The 16,528-nt window shown below is 40.3% G+C and overlaps 1 protein-coding gene across 1 annotated transcript in view; it reads left to right on the top strand.

Moving 5' to 3' along the window:
- Positions 1-15,102, top strand: part of hcfc1a (host cell factor C1a) — a 30,855-nt gene extending 15,753 nt beyond the window's left edge. Inside the window, exons 21-28 of the mRNA XM_061923883.2 lie at positions 2,348-2,564; positions 2,677-2,952; positions 3,039-3,145; positions 3,230-3,364; positions 3,441-3,626; positions 6,443-6,740; positions 12,791-12,854; positions 12,932-15,102. Coding sequence (XP_061779867.2) covers positions 2,348-2,564; positions 2,677-2,952; positions 3,039-3,145; positions 3,230-3,364; positions 3,441-3,626; positions 6,443-6,740; positions 12,791-12,854; positions 12,932-12,971 — 1,323 coding nt within the window. The 3' untranslated portion in view covers positions 12,972-15,102. The remainder of the gene's footprint in view (positions 1-2,347; positions 2,565-2,676; positions 2,953-3,038; positions 3,146-3,229; positions 3,365-3,440; positions 3,627-6,442; positions 6,741-12,790; positions 12,855-12,931) is intronic.
- Positions 15,103-16,528: the final 1,426 nt, after the last annotated feature.

Here is a 16,528-nt window from a genome sequence, read left to right as displayed (position 1 = left end):
GAAATTAATATGACATAAGCTCATAACAGGCAACATGAGATATTTCAAACCTTCTTTTGATATCACGTTGATGTTTATTGCTTACAGCTTATGAAAACCTAAGAATTGTTTTTTCTTTTCTTACCTGAGCAGTGATCATCAGAATTATATTAAATAAAGGCTTGACATATGTCACTTTGCATGTAATTAGTTAATATCACATTAGTTATGAATTAGTAATGAATGGACTTTTACACGATCATTTTGTGGGTTTTACCTGTATAATATAATGACTGGGCGAAAATGTGGTTGGTGGAAAACATACAACTTTTCTCTGACAACAATTGAACATTCACTTACCGATGGAGCAAATTGTTGTAAGTTTTTGACCACAAACTTAGTCACTGCTCGGTGACATTTGTTCCTGATGTAGTGGCACTCTTCCCTGCCGCAGTGAAAGCTCGCGGCAGAAGTGAACTGGAGTTATTACTCCACGCCTCCAAACCAGTCAGAATATTTCTCCTCATGCTCATTTGAAGGAGAAGGCATTTATTTCAATTTAACAGGTAATAGCGCTAAAATTATCGGCTGTATTTTTACCTGTTGTGTTTACGTCAGATGACTGCTGCTGCCTGGGATTAGATTGACATTGCTACATGCTTTATGTTCAAATGTTTCAGAATATTGCTTGTATGTCCTTTTCTTGATGAAACCGCAACCTTGGAATTATTAAAAGTAGTGCGGTTGCTTTCTTTTTCAGTAAAATGCTGGTAAACTTTGATTCGCCCTTTCCACCCGTGCAGCACCGTGTTGCTGACGTCACTAAGCACGTTGCATAATGACGTCATCCCCGCCCGGAATAATCGTTAAGAGAACTGCAAGATAAAATACAAAACGATTCCAAGGAATTTATATATTGGGAACAGAACTGGTTTTCGATTCCCATTCTCACAGCATTACCTTCGGTACCCAAACAAACCTCTCCAGTCCATCACTCAAATACGTCCGTGTGCAACATTAAGCAAAATGTCCTAGATCTTACAAAAAAGCCTGCTCAACAAGGTAAATGTGGAACATTATTTTTACATCATTTCAACTACTGTAGTTTGTAGTACAGCTATTGTGACAAACAATACTTTGTATCTAAAATTAGTTTTTGTTTTTAAAAGGTAATTTTAAGTGTTAAAATTATGGTGTTTTGGAAGGGCACAGCACGAATAAAATTGATTTTAAATTAATTTTCAATGGGCGAGGCTGATTTGAGATACGAGTTTTCTAGGATGCAACGATAAATGGTATTAATGATAACCGCGGTAAAACGCCTGACGGTTAATATCACCATTTGAAATTAAAATTATCGAAAAACAGTGATTGATAACTGCATTTTGATAAAATCAAGGACTGACTGGTGCCAGCTTGCTAGCTAAAATGCTAACATGAAAACAAGAGACATTAACGTCTTTCCCCATTTAAAAAAAAAAAACGACATTCCTCGTTGTTGACTTGCATAAACACTGTTGTTTTAGCATCTAAGCTATTCAATGGTGTACACTGAACCTACAAGCTGAGCGCTCTTAGCACAGATTGATTGTTCTATTGCTCAAATATGACACAAGATGTGCTCTCTCTTCTTTTTGTTGTTTCTTTCTTTTTTGGGGGGGGGGGGGGGGGGGGGGTATGGGTGGGATATAAACAAAAATATTTGGACATTTAGGGCAGACAATAGATATATGATTGATGTGAATATGATGTAATGGATAGGAATGTCTGATGCTGGATGTCAATAAAAATAAAATGAAAAAAAAAAAGTTGTGCTCTCTTAGCACAGATTGATTGTTCTATTGCTCAAATATAAGATGGTGGTTTTTAACGTGGCGTCCTGCTCTGTTCAGTGGTCCTAGAACGTTTTCTTTGTCACACACTTTTCATTTAAACAAATCTGAAAGTGCTACAGTACAAACAAATATTTAAAACAATAAAAGCTTAGCCATTAAAACAGATACATTACTAAGACTAAAACACTATCAGTGAAGCATAAGAAACACAAAACATGGAAAGTAGTGAGTTTTCTAACTGTGTTTTTATTCATTCATATTTCAGTGTGTGTGTGTATATGTGTACTTTTTGCGTACATTTAACAATACCGCGATAATTGTAACTGACAGTTTTGGTTTCACGATAACTGATATGAATTTTTTACATCAGTACATCCCTAGAGTGTTTTGGGTTACGTGCTCAGTCAAGGAATGGAATGTGCTTTTAGAGTTGAGGTACTACAGTATTTTGAAAACCAGGACGCATGTCAAATTGAAGAGTTTCGGCTGTCTCTCAATGTTATATATAATTGCTATAATGTTTTTTTTATCAGGGTGACGCGTCAGCAGTAGCCACAGCCGCAGCCTTGAACCTGCCATCAGAGCTCATGTCTGAGGGCCAGGGAACCACACTGATGGTGACGGGCCTGTCTGACGAGGAGCTGGCTGTGACCGCTGCAGCAGAGGCTGCCGCTCAGGCAGCAGCTACTGAAGAAGCTCAGGCCCTAGCTATCCAGGCTGTCCTTCAGGCTGCACAGCAAGCCGTTATGAGTAAGTCTTGTTTCCTTGGATTTGAATTTACCGGTAAATAAATAATTTTGCAAAAACCCAAAATGTTGTGTCTGTATGTAAAGACACTTGACAAAAAACACTGTTTGCGCAGATGAAGGTGATGCAGCTAGAGAGGCCCAGCAAACTACCACCATCCCCATCATGTTGACTCAGCAGGAGCTTGCAGCGCTGGTGCAGCAGCAGCAACAGCTGCAGGAGGCCCAGGCTGCTGCCCAGCAGGCCGCCGTAGATACAAGCGTGCCCACTGAGGGCCTCGCTCCTGCCGACAGTCTTAACGACCCATCTGTAGAGAGCAACGGACACAGTGAGATGGCTGCTGCAGTCACGAGTGCGGTGGCCTCTCTGCTGCCTCGTACCACTGCAGAGAGTAAGAGAGAGGACTTTTTCTTTCTTCCACTGGTGACGTTATAACCATAACATGTGGATTGATCTTGTATTTTTCCTCTACCTCAGCGCTAGCTCCTTCGAGTACTTTTGCACCCTCTGTGCCGGTGGCGAGTCCCGCTAAACTGCAAGCAGCAGCTGCACTAGCTGAAGTAGCCAATGGCATTGAAGGCGAGGTGGGTCACACTCTTGCCGACTATGGTACAAAATGTCAAATTGTTCAAATTGAGCTGAATGTGTAGCATTTTGTCTGTACACAGAAGCCAGCTCCTCAGCCGGCCCCAGTTAAGCCTGTTGTGAAGAAAGATAACCAATGGTTTGATGTTGGGATTGTCAAAGTGACAAATATGGTGGTCACGCACTTCTTTGTGCCCGCTGATGATTCTCAAGGAGACGTAAGTATCTCCAGTGGCCCCTTTTTATGCTTCATTCACGAATATGTACTCATTCTACCTTTGTTATGTTCAATAGGATGACTCGGGCGTCATGCCAGACTACAGCCAGATGAAGAAAATGGAGCTTCAGCCCGGGACTGCATACAAGTTCCGTGTCGCTGGAATCAACGCTTGTGGCCGTGGAGCCTTCTCAGAGATTTCTGCTTTCAAGACTTGCCTACCTGGGTTCCCTGGGGCACCCTGCGCCATCAAAATCAGCAAGGTAAGCTCACAAGTAGTGACTGTGGTTCTTCGGTTTTCATTAACGATCCGTTCCAAAAGGTCCAATGAAATATAAGTATACTAAATCAATTTTCTCAGAATACGAACATTCAAATATAACTAAGCTGTTCCAACTGCAACCTGATAACTATTAGCCTTTGCATTACAATCCCACTGCAAAAGACACTACCTTTTGTACTTTGCTACCTGTGTTTAATCTTGAGTTCAATAGTGTTTCTTACTTTATTCATCAAAAAGTGCTGTCACTCGCAACTCTCTTTGGCCCCATTGTGGCTTATTTTCCAGTTGCACTCAATTTACAAAAGTCACAGAGAGTTGATTCGCCAAGGCATGGGGTTCTTTGGAATGATACATGGGCAGTAGAGATGCGCGGATAGGCAATTTATTTCATCCGCAACCGCGGCAGAAAGTCGTCAACCATCCGCCATCCACCCGATGTAACGTTTGATCAGAACTGCATCCGCCCGCCATACGCCCGTTGTTATATATCTAATATTAATAAAAAAAAAAAAAAAAAGGGTGAAAACTACGCGAATTGCACCTTGTGCAGACAAGATTTTTTGATCGGACACGGAGGAATTAGTGATGTAAAAGACCACGTTGGGACAAAAAAAACACAAGTCTAATGCCGTTGCTAGCGATACAAGTGGAAAACTTTCAACGTTTTTCGTCGCCCAAACAGATTCTTTGGATGTGATAAATGCCGAAGTTTTATTTACGGAGGCAATAATTGAGCATGGACTTCCAATCGCACTGGCTGATCACATGGGACAGTTAATAATGTAATGCAACCTTTAAAAATCATTACGCGGTGATCGCGATCCCAAAAATAAACTTTTCTTGCATGATAATGTCCAGAAAAATTCGCTTTATATTACTATAGAGTCCTTTTAACGAATGAGTTTGATGGTTTATCACAAACCTTAAATGAAAGAAGTCCTTAATTGTTCTCCTGCAGCATGGCCTTGCTTTGTGTTTGGTGCGCCATCCTGTCGGCTGTATTTCACAGCACGACATACTGTTAAAAGTGTTTATACTATTTATACTTTCAATTAACAAATTGAAGTCTTGTGAAAGGTTGACAGGATAACTGGCATTAACTGTCAAAATAATTTCAAACTATTGAAGTTAGCTTACAGAATAAACATGTCAATCAACCCATATGATTTTTGCTGTAATATTTTTGTTTTGAAAAGTCACTGTGACTGATAGAAAAGTGATGGTTTTAGCAACATTTTAACCTGTCTGAATGCTAATAATCATTTTGCGAGCAAGCAGGTAAGCTGCGCGGGCGGAGCGCGCGGAGTGACCCATGTTACGAGCCCCCGGCCACGGGGGTGGCGGGCAGCTAAGCTGCTTACCTGCTGCGCGTGACGCCGGCCGCGGCGAAAGCGGACGAGGCGGGGTGTCGGTGCGGTGGGCGCGGTAGTGACCCTGGACGTGCGTCGGGCCCTTCTCGCGGATCGCCTCAGCTACGGCTCCCGGTGGGGCCCTCTCGGGGGAAGGAGCCTCGGTCCCGGACCCCGGCGAGGCGTCCCTCCGCTCCGTAAAAGTGTCCATCTCTTTTTTTTTTTTTTTTTCTGTTGTGGCATATGCTGCAGGTGCCTGCTCGTTTTTCGTATGTGGGTAACAACATTTAACTATGTATATATATTTCCCAATTGGTTTAACTGCCACCCGCAAAAAAAAAAAAAAAAAAAATCTAATTAATCCGCCCGACCCGACCCGCGAGCGGATAAAATCTTATTTTTTTTAATTTCATCCGCCCGATCCGCGGATAATCCGCGGACTCCGCGGTTGTGTCCGCAAACCGCGCATCTCTAATGGGCAGACAAACTAATTTGTTAAGCGCAATGTTTCGCTGTATGAAAACTTGGGATGGGTACCTTTCACAGTTGAATCAATATGGTATCAATTCCCGGTAGCTGGGAATTGATATCGGTACTTAGTGGTGCAAATATTCGATACTTTTGTGTGTTTGTGTTAACAAAGGTTAATTGTTTAATCATTAAATAGTTTTTATTAATGAACATTTACCAATGTTAGATTATGATAACTTTGCTGTACAGTTTGTATATCTTGTTTTCTTACGCTTTTGAGTACTATACAGCAGACTTTGCAAGCAGCTGCAATTTTAATATGTTAGTTAGCAGTAGTGTGTGTTGTTTAGTCGGGAAGTAGTTTTTACCAAGAAGCTAAATGTGCCAGTCTAGCTTTATGCTGAGTCTTACAAAGTGTTTATACTGTAAGTATTGTACTTATTAGACACCAGCTATTTGATTGCAACGTGCCTCTTAGTTTCATTACCAAATTTGGAGGTGTGGAAATTGCCATGTAAAAACGTTAATGCTAATCAGTAGCATGTCTATGGCAAATCCGATGTAAATTAGCATCAAGCTAGCACATTTTGTAAAAGTGGGGCCTTACTTTATGTTCGAGTGTTTTCTATCAGGCATACTTGCTTTGTTGCCATGAAAAATTGCAATATTACCTAGAGGCCATTTGGCTGGGTCTGCTCCGCTAGTTTCCCCACCAAGACATCACAGGCAACCAAGGTATCAAAATATGGTACCATTTAATATTACGTGAATTGATACCTGGTAGTACCGACAGAATTTGGTCGGTGCCTATAAAAATACCAAATTTGGTACCCATCCCTAACGATAACCAAGACTGCATACGTTTAAATACGAAAAATGGCGCATACAAAACCGAGGTACTACTGTAATTCCTCAAAAGTTTTTGGCATTGAAGTTTGGACATGTGAATACTGCAACACTTACTTGTCTCATACAGAGCCCGGATGGCGCTCACCTGACCTGGGAGCCTCCCTCCGTGACGTCAGGAAAGATCATCGAGTATTCCGTGTATCTGGCCATCCAGAGCAACCAGACAGCTGAAGCCAAGGCCTCCACCCCGGCGCAGCTAGCATTTATGCGTGTGTACTGTGGACCCAACCCTTCCTGCTTGGTGCAGTCGTCCAGCCTCTCCAACGCCCACATCGACTACACCACCAAGCCTGCAATCATCTTCCGTATCGCTGCCCGTAATGAGAAGGGCTATGGTCCAGCCACTCAAGTTCGATGGCTGCAGGGTAAGATCCACCTTTTCACAAACTGATTGTTGGATAAAAGACTGCAACGGTGAAAATGTTGAAACTGGGGTTGCGTGATGTATACAATATAAATAATATACATTTGGCCGACGATAGAGATTTTAATACTATTGTCATATCGTGATGATGCGTGTTGATGACACATTCTAGCTGTGTCCTGCAAATTTGACAGCAACAAGCGATCAACCGCGCCCTGATAGCAATGTAGCATTCTTGCTAGCGGCTAGCATCTTTCCACAGTGCACAGCCACTTGTAATTCAACAATCCTCGCCGCCAAATACACTACTTACATGTATCATCCCAAGAGTACGAGGAATAGCTAAACATGCTACACGACACACTGTTGGAAGATATGCTAACCGCAAGCTACAGCTCTTGAATGCAAAAGTTGGGTGGATCGATACAAAAATCAACAGTAACGATCGGTAGGTTGTGAGTTCAAACCCCGGCCGAGTCATACCAAAGACTATAAAAATGGGACCCATTACCTCCCTGCTTGATTGCCGGGCGCGGCCACCGCTGTTGCTCACTGCTCCCCTCACCTCCCAGGGGATGATCAAGGGTGATAGGTCAAATGCAGAGAATAATTTCGCCACACCTAGTGTGTGTGTGACAATCATTGGAACTTTAACTTTAACTATGCGCGGCTTCCCCAGATTGCTAATGTACGTGTGGTGGTAGGGGCGTGGCCAGGGCGTTGTGAACATGACATCATCACATAATTAGCATAATTGGTGAAGATGCATATATTTTCCCTTAAAAGGCTGAAAAAAAGTACATATTTTAAAAACGAATCTGTTAAGTAATTTTCGGTGCATCGCTAGTCAATAGTGTGTAAACAATAGGCTACATACAGTACATGTCAAACGTTTGGACACACCTTCTCATTCAATGCGTTTTCTTTATTTTCATGACTATTTACATTGTAGATTGTCACTGAAGGCATCAAAACTATGAATGAACACACGTGGAGTTACTGTATGTACTTAACAAAAAAAAGGTGAAATAACTGAAAACACGTTTTATATTCTAGTTTCTTCAAAATAGCCACCCTTTGCTCTGATTACTGCTTTGCACACTCTTGGCATTCTCTTGATGAGCTTCAAGAAGTAGTCACCTGAAATGGTTTTCACTTCTTCTTCTGGGTGTCTACAGGAGAGGTTCAAACCTAGGGAGAGTCCCTATGACCTCAGAGGTTCAGCTGTCTTTCAGAAAGCAAACATAAGAACGAGCTTAAAAAGTAGATGTGTTTCTGTCAGGGGGGTTCATCTGTGGAACAGCTTGGATGATTCCTTAAAATGTTCCAGTTCCATTCACACATTTAAAAAACACTTTAAGACCAATGTCTTGGAAAAATGTATCACTCTTGAATCAACACAGTAGTTAATACTATGATCAATGTTAATTACAAACTAAATGTGGGATATAAATAATAATGGAAACATAATTGTTTGTATATAGTATATAATTGGTACAAAGGTTTAACCAGCATTTGTACAAGGATATTTCACATGTTTTTACTGTGTATATACCGTATTTTCCGCACTATAAGGCGCACCGGATTATTAGCCGCACCTTCAATGAATTACATATTTCATAACTTTGTCCACCAATAAGCCGCCCCGGACTATAAGCCGCGCCTACGCTGCGCTAAAGGGAATGTCAAAAAAACAGTCAGATAGGTCAGTCAAACTTTAATAATATATTAAAAACCAGCGTTCTAACAACTCTGTTCACTCCCAAAATGTACGCAAATGTGCAATCACAAACATAGTAAAATTCAAAATAGTGCAGAGCAATAGCAACATAATGTTGCTCGAACGTTAATGTCACAACACACAAAATAAACATAGCGCTCACTTTCTGAAGTTATTCTTCATTCGTAAATCCTTCGTCTTCGGTGTCCGAAGTGAAAAGTTGGGCAAATTTACGATCCACTGGCAGATGTTGGCGTCGTCTGGCGCTGCCTCCTCGTCTTAGTGAAGGTGTGTTCGCCTTCTGTCTTCCATTGTTCCCACGCAGTTAGCAGTCTAGCTTCGAATGCCCTGTTGACACCAATATCTAGCGGCTGGAGGTCTTTTGTCAATCCACCCGGAATGACGGCGAGTATTGAATTAAGCGCGTAAGCGTGTCTCTCAATGTGCTGTTATGAGCTAGCAAATATAACAACTACACTACCCAGCATGCAACGATAGTTACGAGCATGCGCGGTAGCCCTGAGAAGTTCCCACGCAGTTAGCAGTCTAGCTTCGAATGCCCTGTTGACACCAATATCTAGCGGCTGGAGGTCTTTTGTCAATCCACCCGGAATGACGGCGAGTATTGAATTAAGCGCGTAAGCGTGTCTCTCAATGTGCTGTTATGAGCTAGCAAATATAACAACTACACTACCCAGCATGCAACGATAGTTACGAGCATGCGCGGTAGCCCTGAGAAGCGTTGTTGTATGCTGGGAGTTCGAATGTGGTTATGAGCACGCTGTGAGAAAACGTTGAGAACTCAGTTAACACGCCTCGTCTGCATTATTTATAATTAGACAGACAACACACTTAATAGGAGCCATTTTGGGGTCTTTACATAAACACACAAATGGAAATGAAACGTCACATATCCCAGCATGCACCGCGCGCTTCTTCTACGGGGAAAAAAGATGGCGGCTGTTTACCGTAGTTGCGAGACCTAAACTTTATGAAAATGAATCTTAATATTTATCCATATATAAAGCGCACCGGGTTATAAGGCGCACTGTCAGCTTTTGAGAAAATTTGTGGTTTTTAGGTGCGCCTTATAGTGCGGAAAATACGGTAATTGAACAGTGTTTATGTTGTGTACAAGGTGTATTTATAATATGCTGTGCAAAGGAAATGTCATAATTTTTGGAAGCTGATCTTTATAGGGTTAGGCGCAATAAGTGCTCAACTTGAGCCTAAATCCTTTTTAATTTATGAATGTACAACTGTTTGTTTATTTTGTTGACCACTGACCAAAGAAAAAAATAAAAATAAACTAAACTTCACAGGTGTCATAGTTTGGATGCCTTCAGTGACATTCAACAAGGTAAATAGTCATGAAAATAAAGAAAACCCATTGAAATGAGAAGGTGTGTCCAAACTTTTGGCTTGTGCTGTATATTCATTAGTACAGTATATCACTTCAATTTGTTTTCAAGTTTAAAGGGGAACATTATCACAATTTCAGAAGGGTTAAAACCATTAAAAATCAGTTCCCAGTGGCTTATTTTATTTTTCGAAGTTTTTTTCAAATTTTTACCCATCACGCAATATCCCTAAAAAAAGCTTCAAAGTGCCTGATTGTAACCATCGTTATATACACCTGTCCATTTTACTGTGACGTCACACAGTGATGCCAATACAAACAAACATGGCGGTCAGAACAGCAAGGTATTAGCTCGGATTCAGACTCGGATTTCAGCGGCTTAAGCGATTCAACAGATTACGCATGTATTGAAACGGATGGTTGTAGTGTGGAGGCAGGTAGCGAAAACGAAATTGAAGAAGAAACTGAAGCTATTGAGCCATATCGGTTTGAACCGTATGCAAGCGAATCCGACGAAAACGACAGCCAGCGACACGGGAGAAAGCGAGGACGAATTCGGCGATCGCCTTCCAACCAACGATTGGTATGTGTTTGTTTGGCATTAAAGGAAACTAACAACTATGAACTAGGTTTACAGCATATGAAATACATTTGGCAACAACATGCACTTTGAGAGTGCAGACAGCCCAGTTTTCATCAATAAATATATTCTGTAGACATACCCTCATCCGCTCTCTTTTCCTGAAAGCTAATCTGTCCAGTCCAGTTGGAAATGCATCTGCTTTGAGTGTCGCAGGATATCCACACATTCTTGCCATCTCTGTCGTAGCATAGCTTTCGTCGGTAAAGTGCGCGGAACAAACGTCCAATATCTTGCCACTTTCGCATCTTTGGGCCACTGGTACAACTTGAATCCGTCCCTGTTCGTGTTGTTACACCCTCCGACAACACACCGACGAGGCATGATGTCTCCAAGGTACGGAAAACAGTCGAAAAAACGGAAAATAACAGAGCTGATTTGACTCTGTTTGTAATGTGTTTGAGAAAATGGCGGATTGCTTCCTGGTGTGGCGTCACAACGTGACGTCATCGCTCCGAGAGCGAATAATAGAAAGGCGTTTAATTCGCCAAAATTCGCCCATTTAGAGTTTGGAAATCGGTTAAAAAAATATATGGTTTTTTTTCTGCAACATCAAGGTATATATTGACGCTTACATAGGTCTGGTGATAATGTTCCCCTTTAAGGTGTGGTGGCTTTTATTTTGCCGTGGCGGTGCACCACGATTAATTGCATGTGAGCCTCACCATGATATCGTTATGAAGTATATATACAGGTAAAAGCCAGTAAATTAGAATATTTTGAAAAACTTGATTTATTTCAGTAATTGCATTCAAAAGGTGTAACTTGTACATTATATTTATTCATTGCACACAGACTGATGCATTCAAATGTTTATTTCATTTAATTTTGATGATTTGAAGTGGCAACAAATGAAAATCCCAAATTCCGTGTGTCACAAAATTTGAATATTACTTAAGGCTAATACAAAAAAGGGATTTTTAGAAATGTTGGCCAACTGAAAAGTATGAAAATGAAAAATATGAGCATGTACAATACTCAATACTTGGTTGGAGCTCCTTTTGCCTCAATTACTGCGTTAATGCGGCGTGGCATGGAGTCGATGAGTTTCTGGCACTGCTCAGGTGTTATGAGAGCCCAGGTTGCTCTGATAGTGGCCTTCAACTCTTCTGCGTTTTTGGGTCTGGCATTCTGCATCTTCCTTTTCACAATACCCCACAGATTTTCTATGGGGCTAAGGTCAGGGGAGTTGGCGGGCCAATTTAGAACAGAAATACCATGGTCCGTAAACCAGGCACGGGTAGATTTTGCGCTGTGTGCAGGCGCCAAGTCTTGTTGGAACTTGAAATCTCCATCTCCATAGAGCAGGTCAGCAGCAGGAAGCATGAAGTGCTCTAAAACTTGCTGGTAGACGGCTGCGTTGACCCTGGATCTCAGGAAACAGAGTGGACCGACACCAGCAGATGACATGGCACCCCAAACCATCACCCAACCATGCAAATTTTGCATTTCCTTTGGAAATCGAGGTCCCAGAGTCTGGAGGAAGACAGGAGAGGCACAGGATCCACGTTGCCTGAAGTCTAGTGTAAAGTTTCCACCATCAGTGATGGTTTGGGGTGCCATGTCATCTGCTGGTGTCGGTCCACTCTGTTTCCTGAGATCCAGGGTCAACGCAGCCAAGTTTTAGAGCACTTCATGCTTCCTGCTGCTGACCTGCTCTATGGAGATGGAGATTTCAAGTTCCAACAGGACTTGGCGCCTGCACACAGCGCAAAATCTACCCGTGCCTGGTTTACGGACCATGGTATTTCTGTTCTAAATTGGCCCGCCAACTCCCCTGACCTTAGCCCCATAGAAAATCTGTGGGGTATTGTGAAAAGGAAGATGCAGAATGCCAGACCCAAAAACGCAGAAGAGTTGAAGGCCACTATCAGAGCAACCTGGGCTCTCATAACACCTGAGCAGTGCCAGAAACTCATCGACTCCATGCCACGCCGCATTAACGCAGTAATTGAGGCAAAAGGAGCTCCAACCAAGTATTGAGTATTGTACATGCTCATATTTTTCATTTTCATACTTTTCAGTTGGCCAACATTTCTAAAAATCCCTTTTTTGTATTAGCCTTAAGTAATATTCTAATTTTGTGACACACGGAATTTTGGATTTTCATTTGTTGCCACTTCAAATCATCAAAATTAAATGAAATAAACATTTGAATGCATCAGTCTGTGTGCAATGAATAAATATAATGTACAAGTTACACCTTTTGAATGCAATTACTGAAATAAATCAAGTTTTTCAAAATATTCTAATTTACTGGCTTTTACCTGTATATATATATTTTAGGCCGTATCGCCCATCCTTAGTTGTGACCCATGTTCTGCTTTGTAGAAACTGGCAAAGATGCTGCCTCTGCAAAACCAGCTCCCAAAAGACCAGGCACCTCTCCTGATACGTAAGTACCTCGTTTTCCCTTCAGAGAGCATGTGGCACATGCTGTACTTACTCTGCTGTTTACATCCACTCTTCCAGCAAGGCTACTGGTCCAAAGAAAGCAAGGACGGACCAGTGAGGTCGGCCCTGCGATTCTTCCCCTTTGTCCATTTCCTTCTCCTTTTATCAGGAAGACTGAGCTTCACCCCTCTTCATCCTCGATGCCATCCTTTATCTCGTCGTCCTCCACCTCCAAGTCTCAGACCATACGGCAGAAGAAGCGAATAAAGCAGAGATGAAAGTCAATCTGAGCGATGTTTCTGTAGATAAAACCCTCTTTCGTCCTCATTCTGTTGGCCGTGCTATTTGTAGAGCAACATAAATTTAGAAGCACATTATCCTTTTAAGTCCAAATCCCCCCTGCCGTCATTTTAATTTTTTTTTTGTGGCTTGTTTCAGTAGTTGAGCAGTATAGAGAAGCATTTACATCTTTCACAAACTGGGAGGCAGCCTGAGTGCTATGTTACTACTTTTTTTTGTCTTTTGTGAATCGTTGGGGATGTAGAGAGAGACTACAAGAAATGTACAGTGTTGGAACGAGGCATTCGATTAAATGAGAGGAAAAATCGGTATGGAAACAAATAAAGCACTTGTCCTTAAAGAGAGGACATCATCCACCCCCCCTTCCTTTATGCTCCACTTTGCTTCATGGAGTCCATCAAGTCATCGTAGTGGACTCTTGGTTGCGTCATCACTGTGCGATTTTTACCCCAAGATGAGGACTGGTGGCACCTGGACGTGGACAAAAAGGAACATATTTGTAGAGTCGACCGTGAACTTTGCTACGACTGAGACTTGCAGCACACACAAAAAAAAAATCTTAAAAAAATAGCAAGCAAATGGCGCCTTGTGTAGTTTATTTTTGTATTTTTTACGCTTTTTTTTTTCTTCCTTTGTGTGTGTATGTTGTCTGCATTTTAAAGAAAAAAAAACATCACTTTTTTTTTTTTAAAGTATTGTTCTCACCTCCCCCATCTTCCGATAGTTTGTGGGCAGATTGGTGGCCGTTGAAGTTGCCGCTATATTTTTAAAAGTCAGCATTCGGTGGGTTGTATTTTCTCGTTAACAAGACTGGCCGTGCGAGAGTGAGACTTTTGTATTTGTTCCAAGTAGAACCGCAGAGGTTATAGGACTGAAGGGAACTTTAAGTGGACCCAGGGAGAGATTTTACTTTTGTTTACTGCAACTTCCTCAATGTGTTGCTTTGTTTTGCCAAACATGGAGTTTCATGCCCTCCCCTTAACAACCCAATCAGTTGCTTTTTACACTCATGAATGTGGTTTCTCTTTCTTTTCTTTTTTTTTTTTTTTAGAATGTCAAATTATATTAGCAGGCATATTTCCCTGATCCAAGGATGTATGTGAGTCCATATAATATTATTTTTTTCTTTCCTTCCACAACTGTATTTCAGACCAGGCCAGCTGTGATGTGCAAACTTGGGCAGAAAGCTTCCAGAACGTGTAAACTAGTTCATTCATACAGCAAGAATAAAACAAAAACATCTTGGCCTTTTTGTATAATTACTGTTTTTACATCATGGTCTTCTCGATTGCCTTTTTGTGTCTTTACTTGTGAGAGGAAGAAATTCTATAAAATATATACATATAAATATATATACAGTCTCCCTAATTGTTTTCAGCTTGTGTCCAGTCTGAATGACGTCACAACGTACCAACTTGTTCTGGGAAAGCACATGTCTGTGTTTAGCCAGGCTAGCATTTTTCTTGTGATGATTCTGGCCAAGCATTGCCTTTTTTTTTCCTTTTCTGATCGCATCTGCCCCACTTCATTTTTCTGTGCGTGTTGGTGTGTCTGTTGAACAAAACTAGACATGCATGCAAAAGCAGTGTATTTTAGTAGTGATGCCTTAAGTTAGTTCATAAACTGAAGGTTGTACAAGAAAAAAAAAACATTTAATAAGTTTGTTCCTCTCTCCATGTGGTATACAATTGTGTCCTTTCCTTCCTCAGTACCTTTGCAGGGTCACTCTTTTTGCACCCTTGTTAAATAGGTCATCATCAGCGGTGCCCAGATGTCGCTGAACTTTGACCTCCCGCGTTGGGACGAGTGCTCCTCCCAAGCACTGACGGTTGTTTCTCTCGGCCGATTGCAGGTTACCTGGAAATGTCCTGTATTTTCCAATGTGTGTTTTTTTGTACTGTAGGAAGTAATGTATCTTTTATCATCGAAAAATAAACATGTTAAACATACGGGTGCTTTGTGTTTATGCGTCAAACTACTGTGTACTTCACAGGTGTCAAACTGAAGGCCCGGGGGCCAAATGTGGCCCGTAACTTCATTTTATTTGGCCCTTAAAAGCTTGGAAATAATATGTATCAATAAAGTACTATAACCTTTCTTATTAAATGTATTCTTTCTATTTGGGAGAAATAAATATATGTACTCCATGTAATTGCAAATTATGTTACCTTAAATATTCTCTGATTATGTAAAAATGTACTATCAAACATTCAAATCATTTTTTGAAATAGAAATACATACTAATAATAATGATTTCAAAGCAAGTTATTCATCAAATTGTGCAATGTAAAAGTAGCAATATATTTCATTGTGAAATTTACTGTGGTTTTTACAGCATTTTTCTCTAAATTAAAAAAAAACTACTTTTTTCACAAACTGGTGCTGTTTATGGCATTTACAGTAATACACCGAAAAATGTACAGTTGTTGACTTGTGGTAAAACAAAACAAAACACAGAAAACAAACTGGCAGCTCAGGTGCCAAAATTTTACTGTAAAATTGCATTTTTTTAAATTTACAGTAAAAAAAAAAACAAATGTAAATTTTAGAGTACAATTCTGGCAACTTTTTTTTTTAACCATAAAAACAGCAGTACTGTTTTTCAATTTACAGTAATATACACTACATTTTGAGCTGAAATTACTGCAACTTACCATATTTTTTTACATTTTAGTTTTTAAAAAATCTACTAAAAAATGCATAAAAAAATTGTGCACTGTAAAGGTAGCAATAGATTTCATGGTAAAATTGTGAAATGTACTGTGGTTTTTACAGCATTTTTATCTGAATGGAAAAAAAAACAATACTTTTTTTTTTACTGTAATAAACTGTGGTGCTGTTTTGGCATTTACAGTAATACACCGAAAAATCTACAGTTGTTGATTTGCGGTATTAAAAAAAACATAAACAAAAAACTGGCAGTCAGGTGCCAACATTTTATTGTAAAATTGCATTTTTTTTAATTTACAGTAAAAAAAACAAATATACATTTTACAGTAAAATTCTGGCAACTGAGCTGCCTTTTTTAATTTTATTTTTAACATAAAAACAGCAGTACTGTTTTTTCATTTACAGTAATATACACTACATTTTGAGGTGAGATTATTGCAATTTACCATATTTTTTTTACATTTTAAAAAAATCTACTAAAAATGCATTAAAAAATTGTGCAATGTAAAGGTAGCAATAGATTTCATGGTAAAATTGTGAAATTTACTTAAATGAAAAAAAAAACAGTACTTTTTTCACTGTAATAAACTGTGGTGCTGTTTTGCCATTTACAGTAATACACTAAAAAATCTACAGTTGTTGATTTGCGGGATTAAAAAAAACAAACAAACTGGCAGCCAGGTGCCAAAATGTTACTGTAAAATT

Source organism: Nerophis lumbriciformis, linkage group LG28 (assembly GCF_033978685.3).
Source record: "Nerophis lumbriciformis linkage group LG28, RoL_Nlum_v2.1, whole genome shotgun sequence".
NCBI lineage: Eukaryota > Metazoa > Chordata > Actinopteri > Syngnathiformes > Syngnathidae > Nerophis > Nerophis lumbriciformis.
Note: the sequence above shows the minus strand (reverse complement) of the source record. Positions and strands in the feature narration are given on the sequence as shown.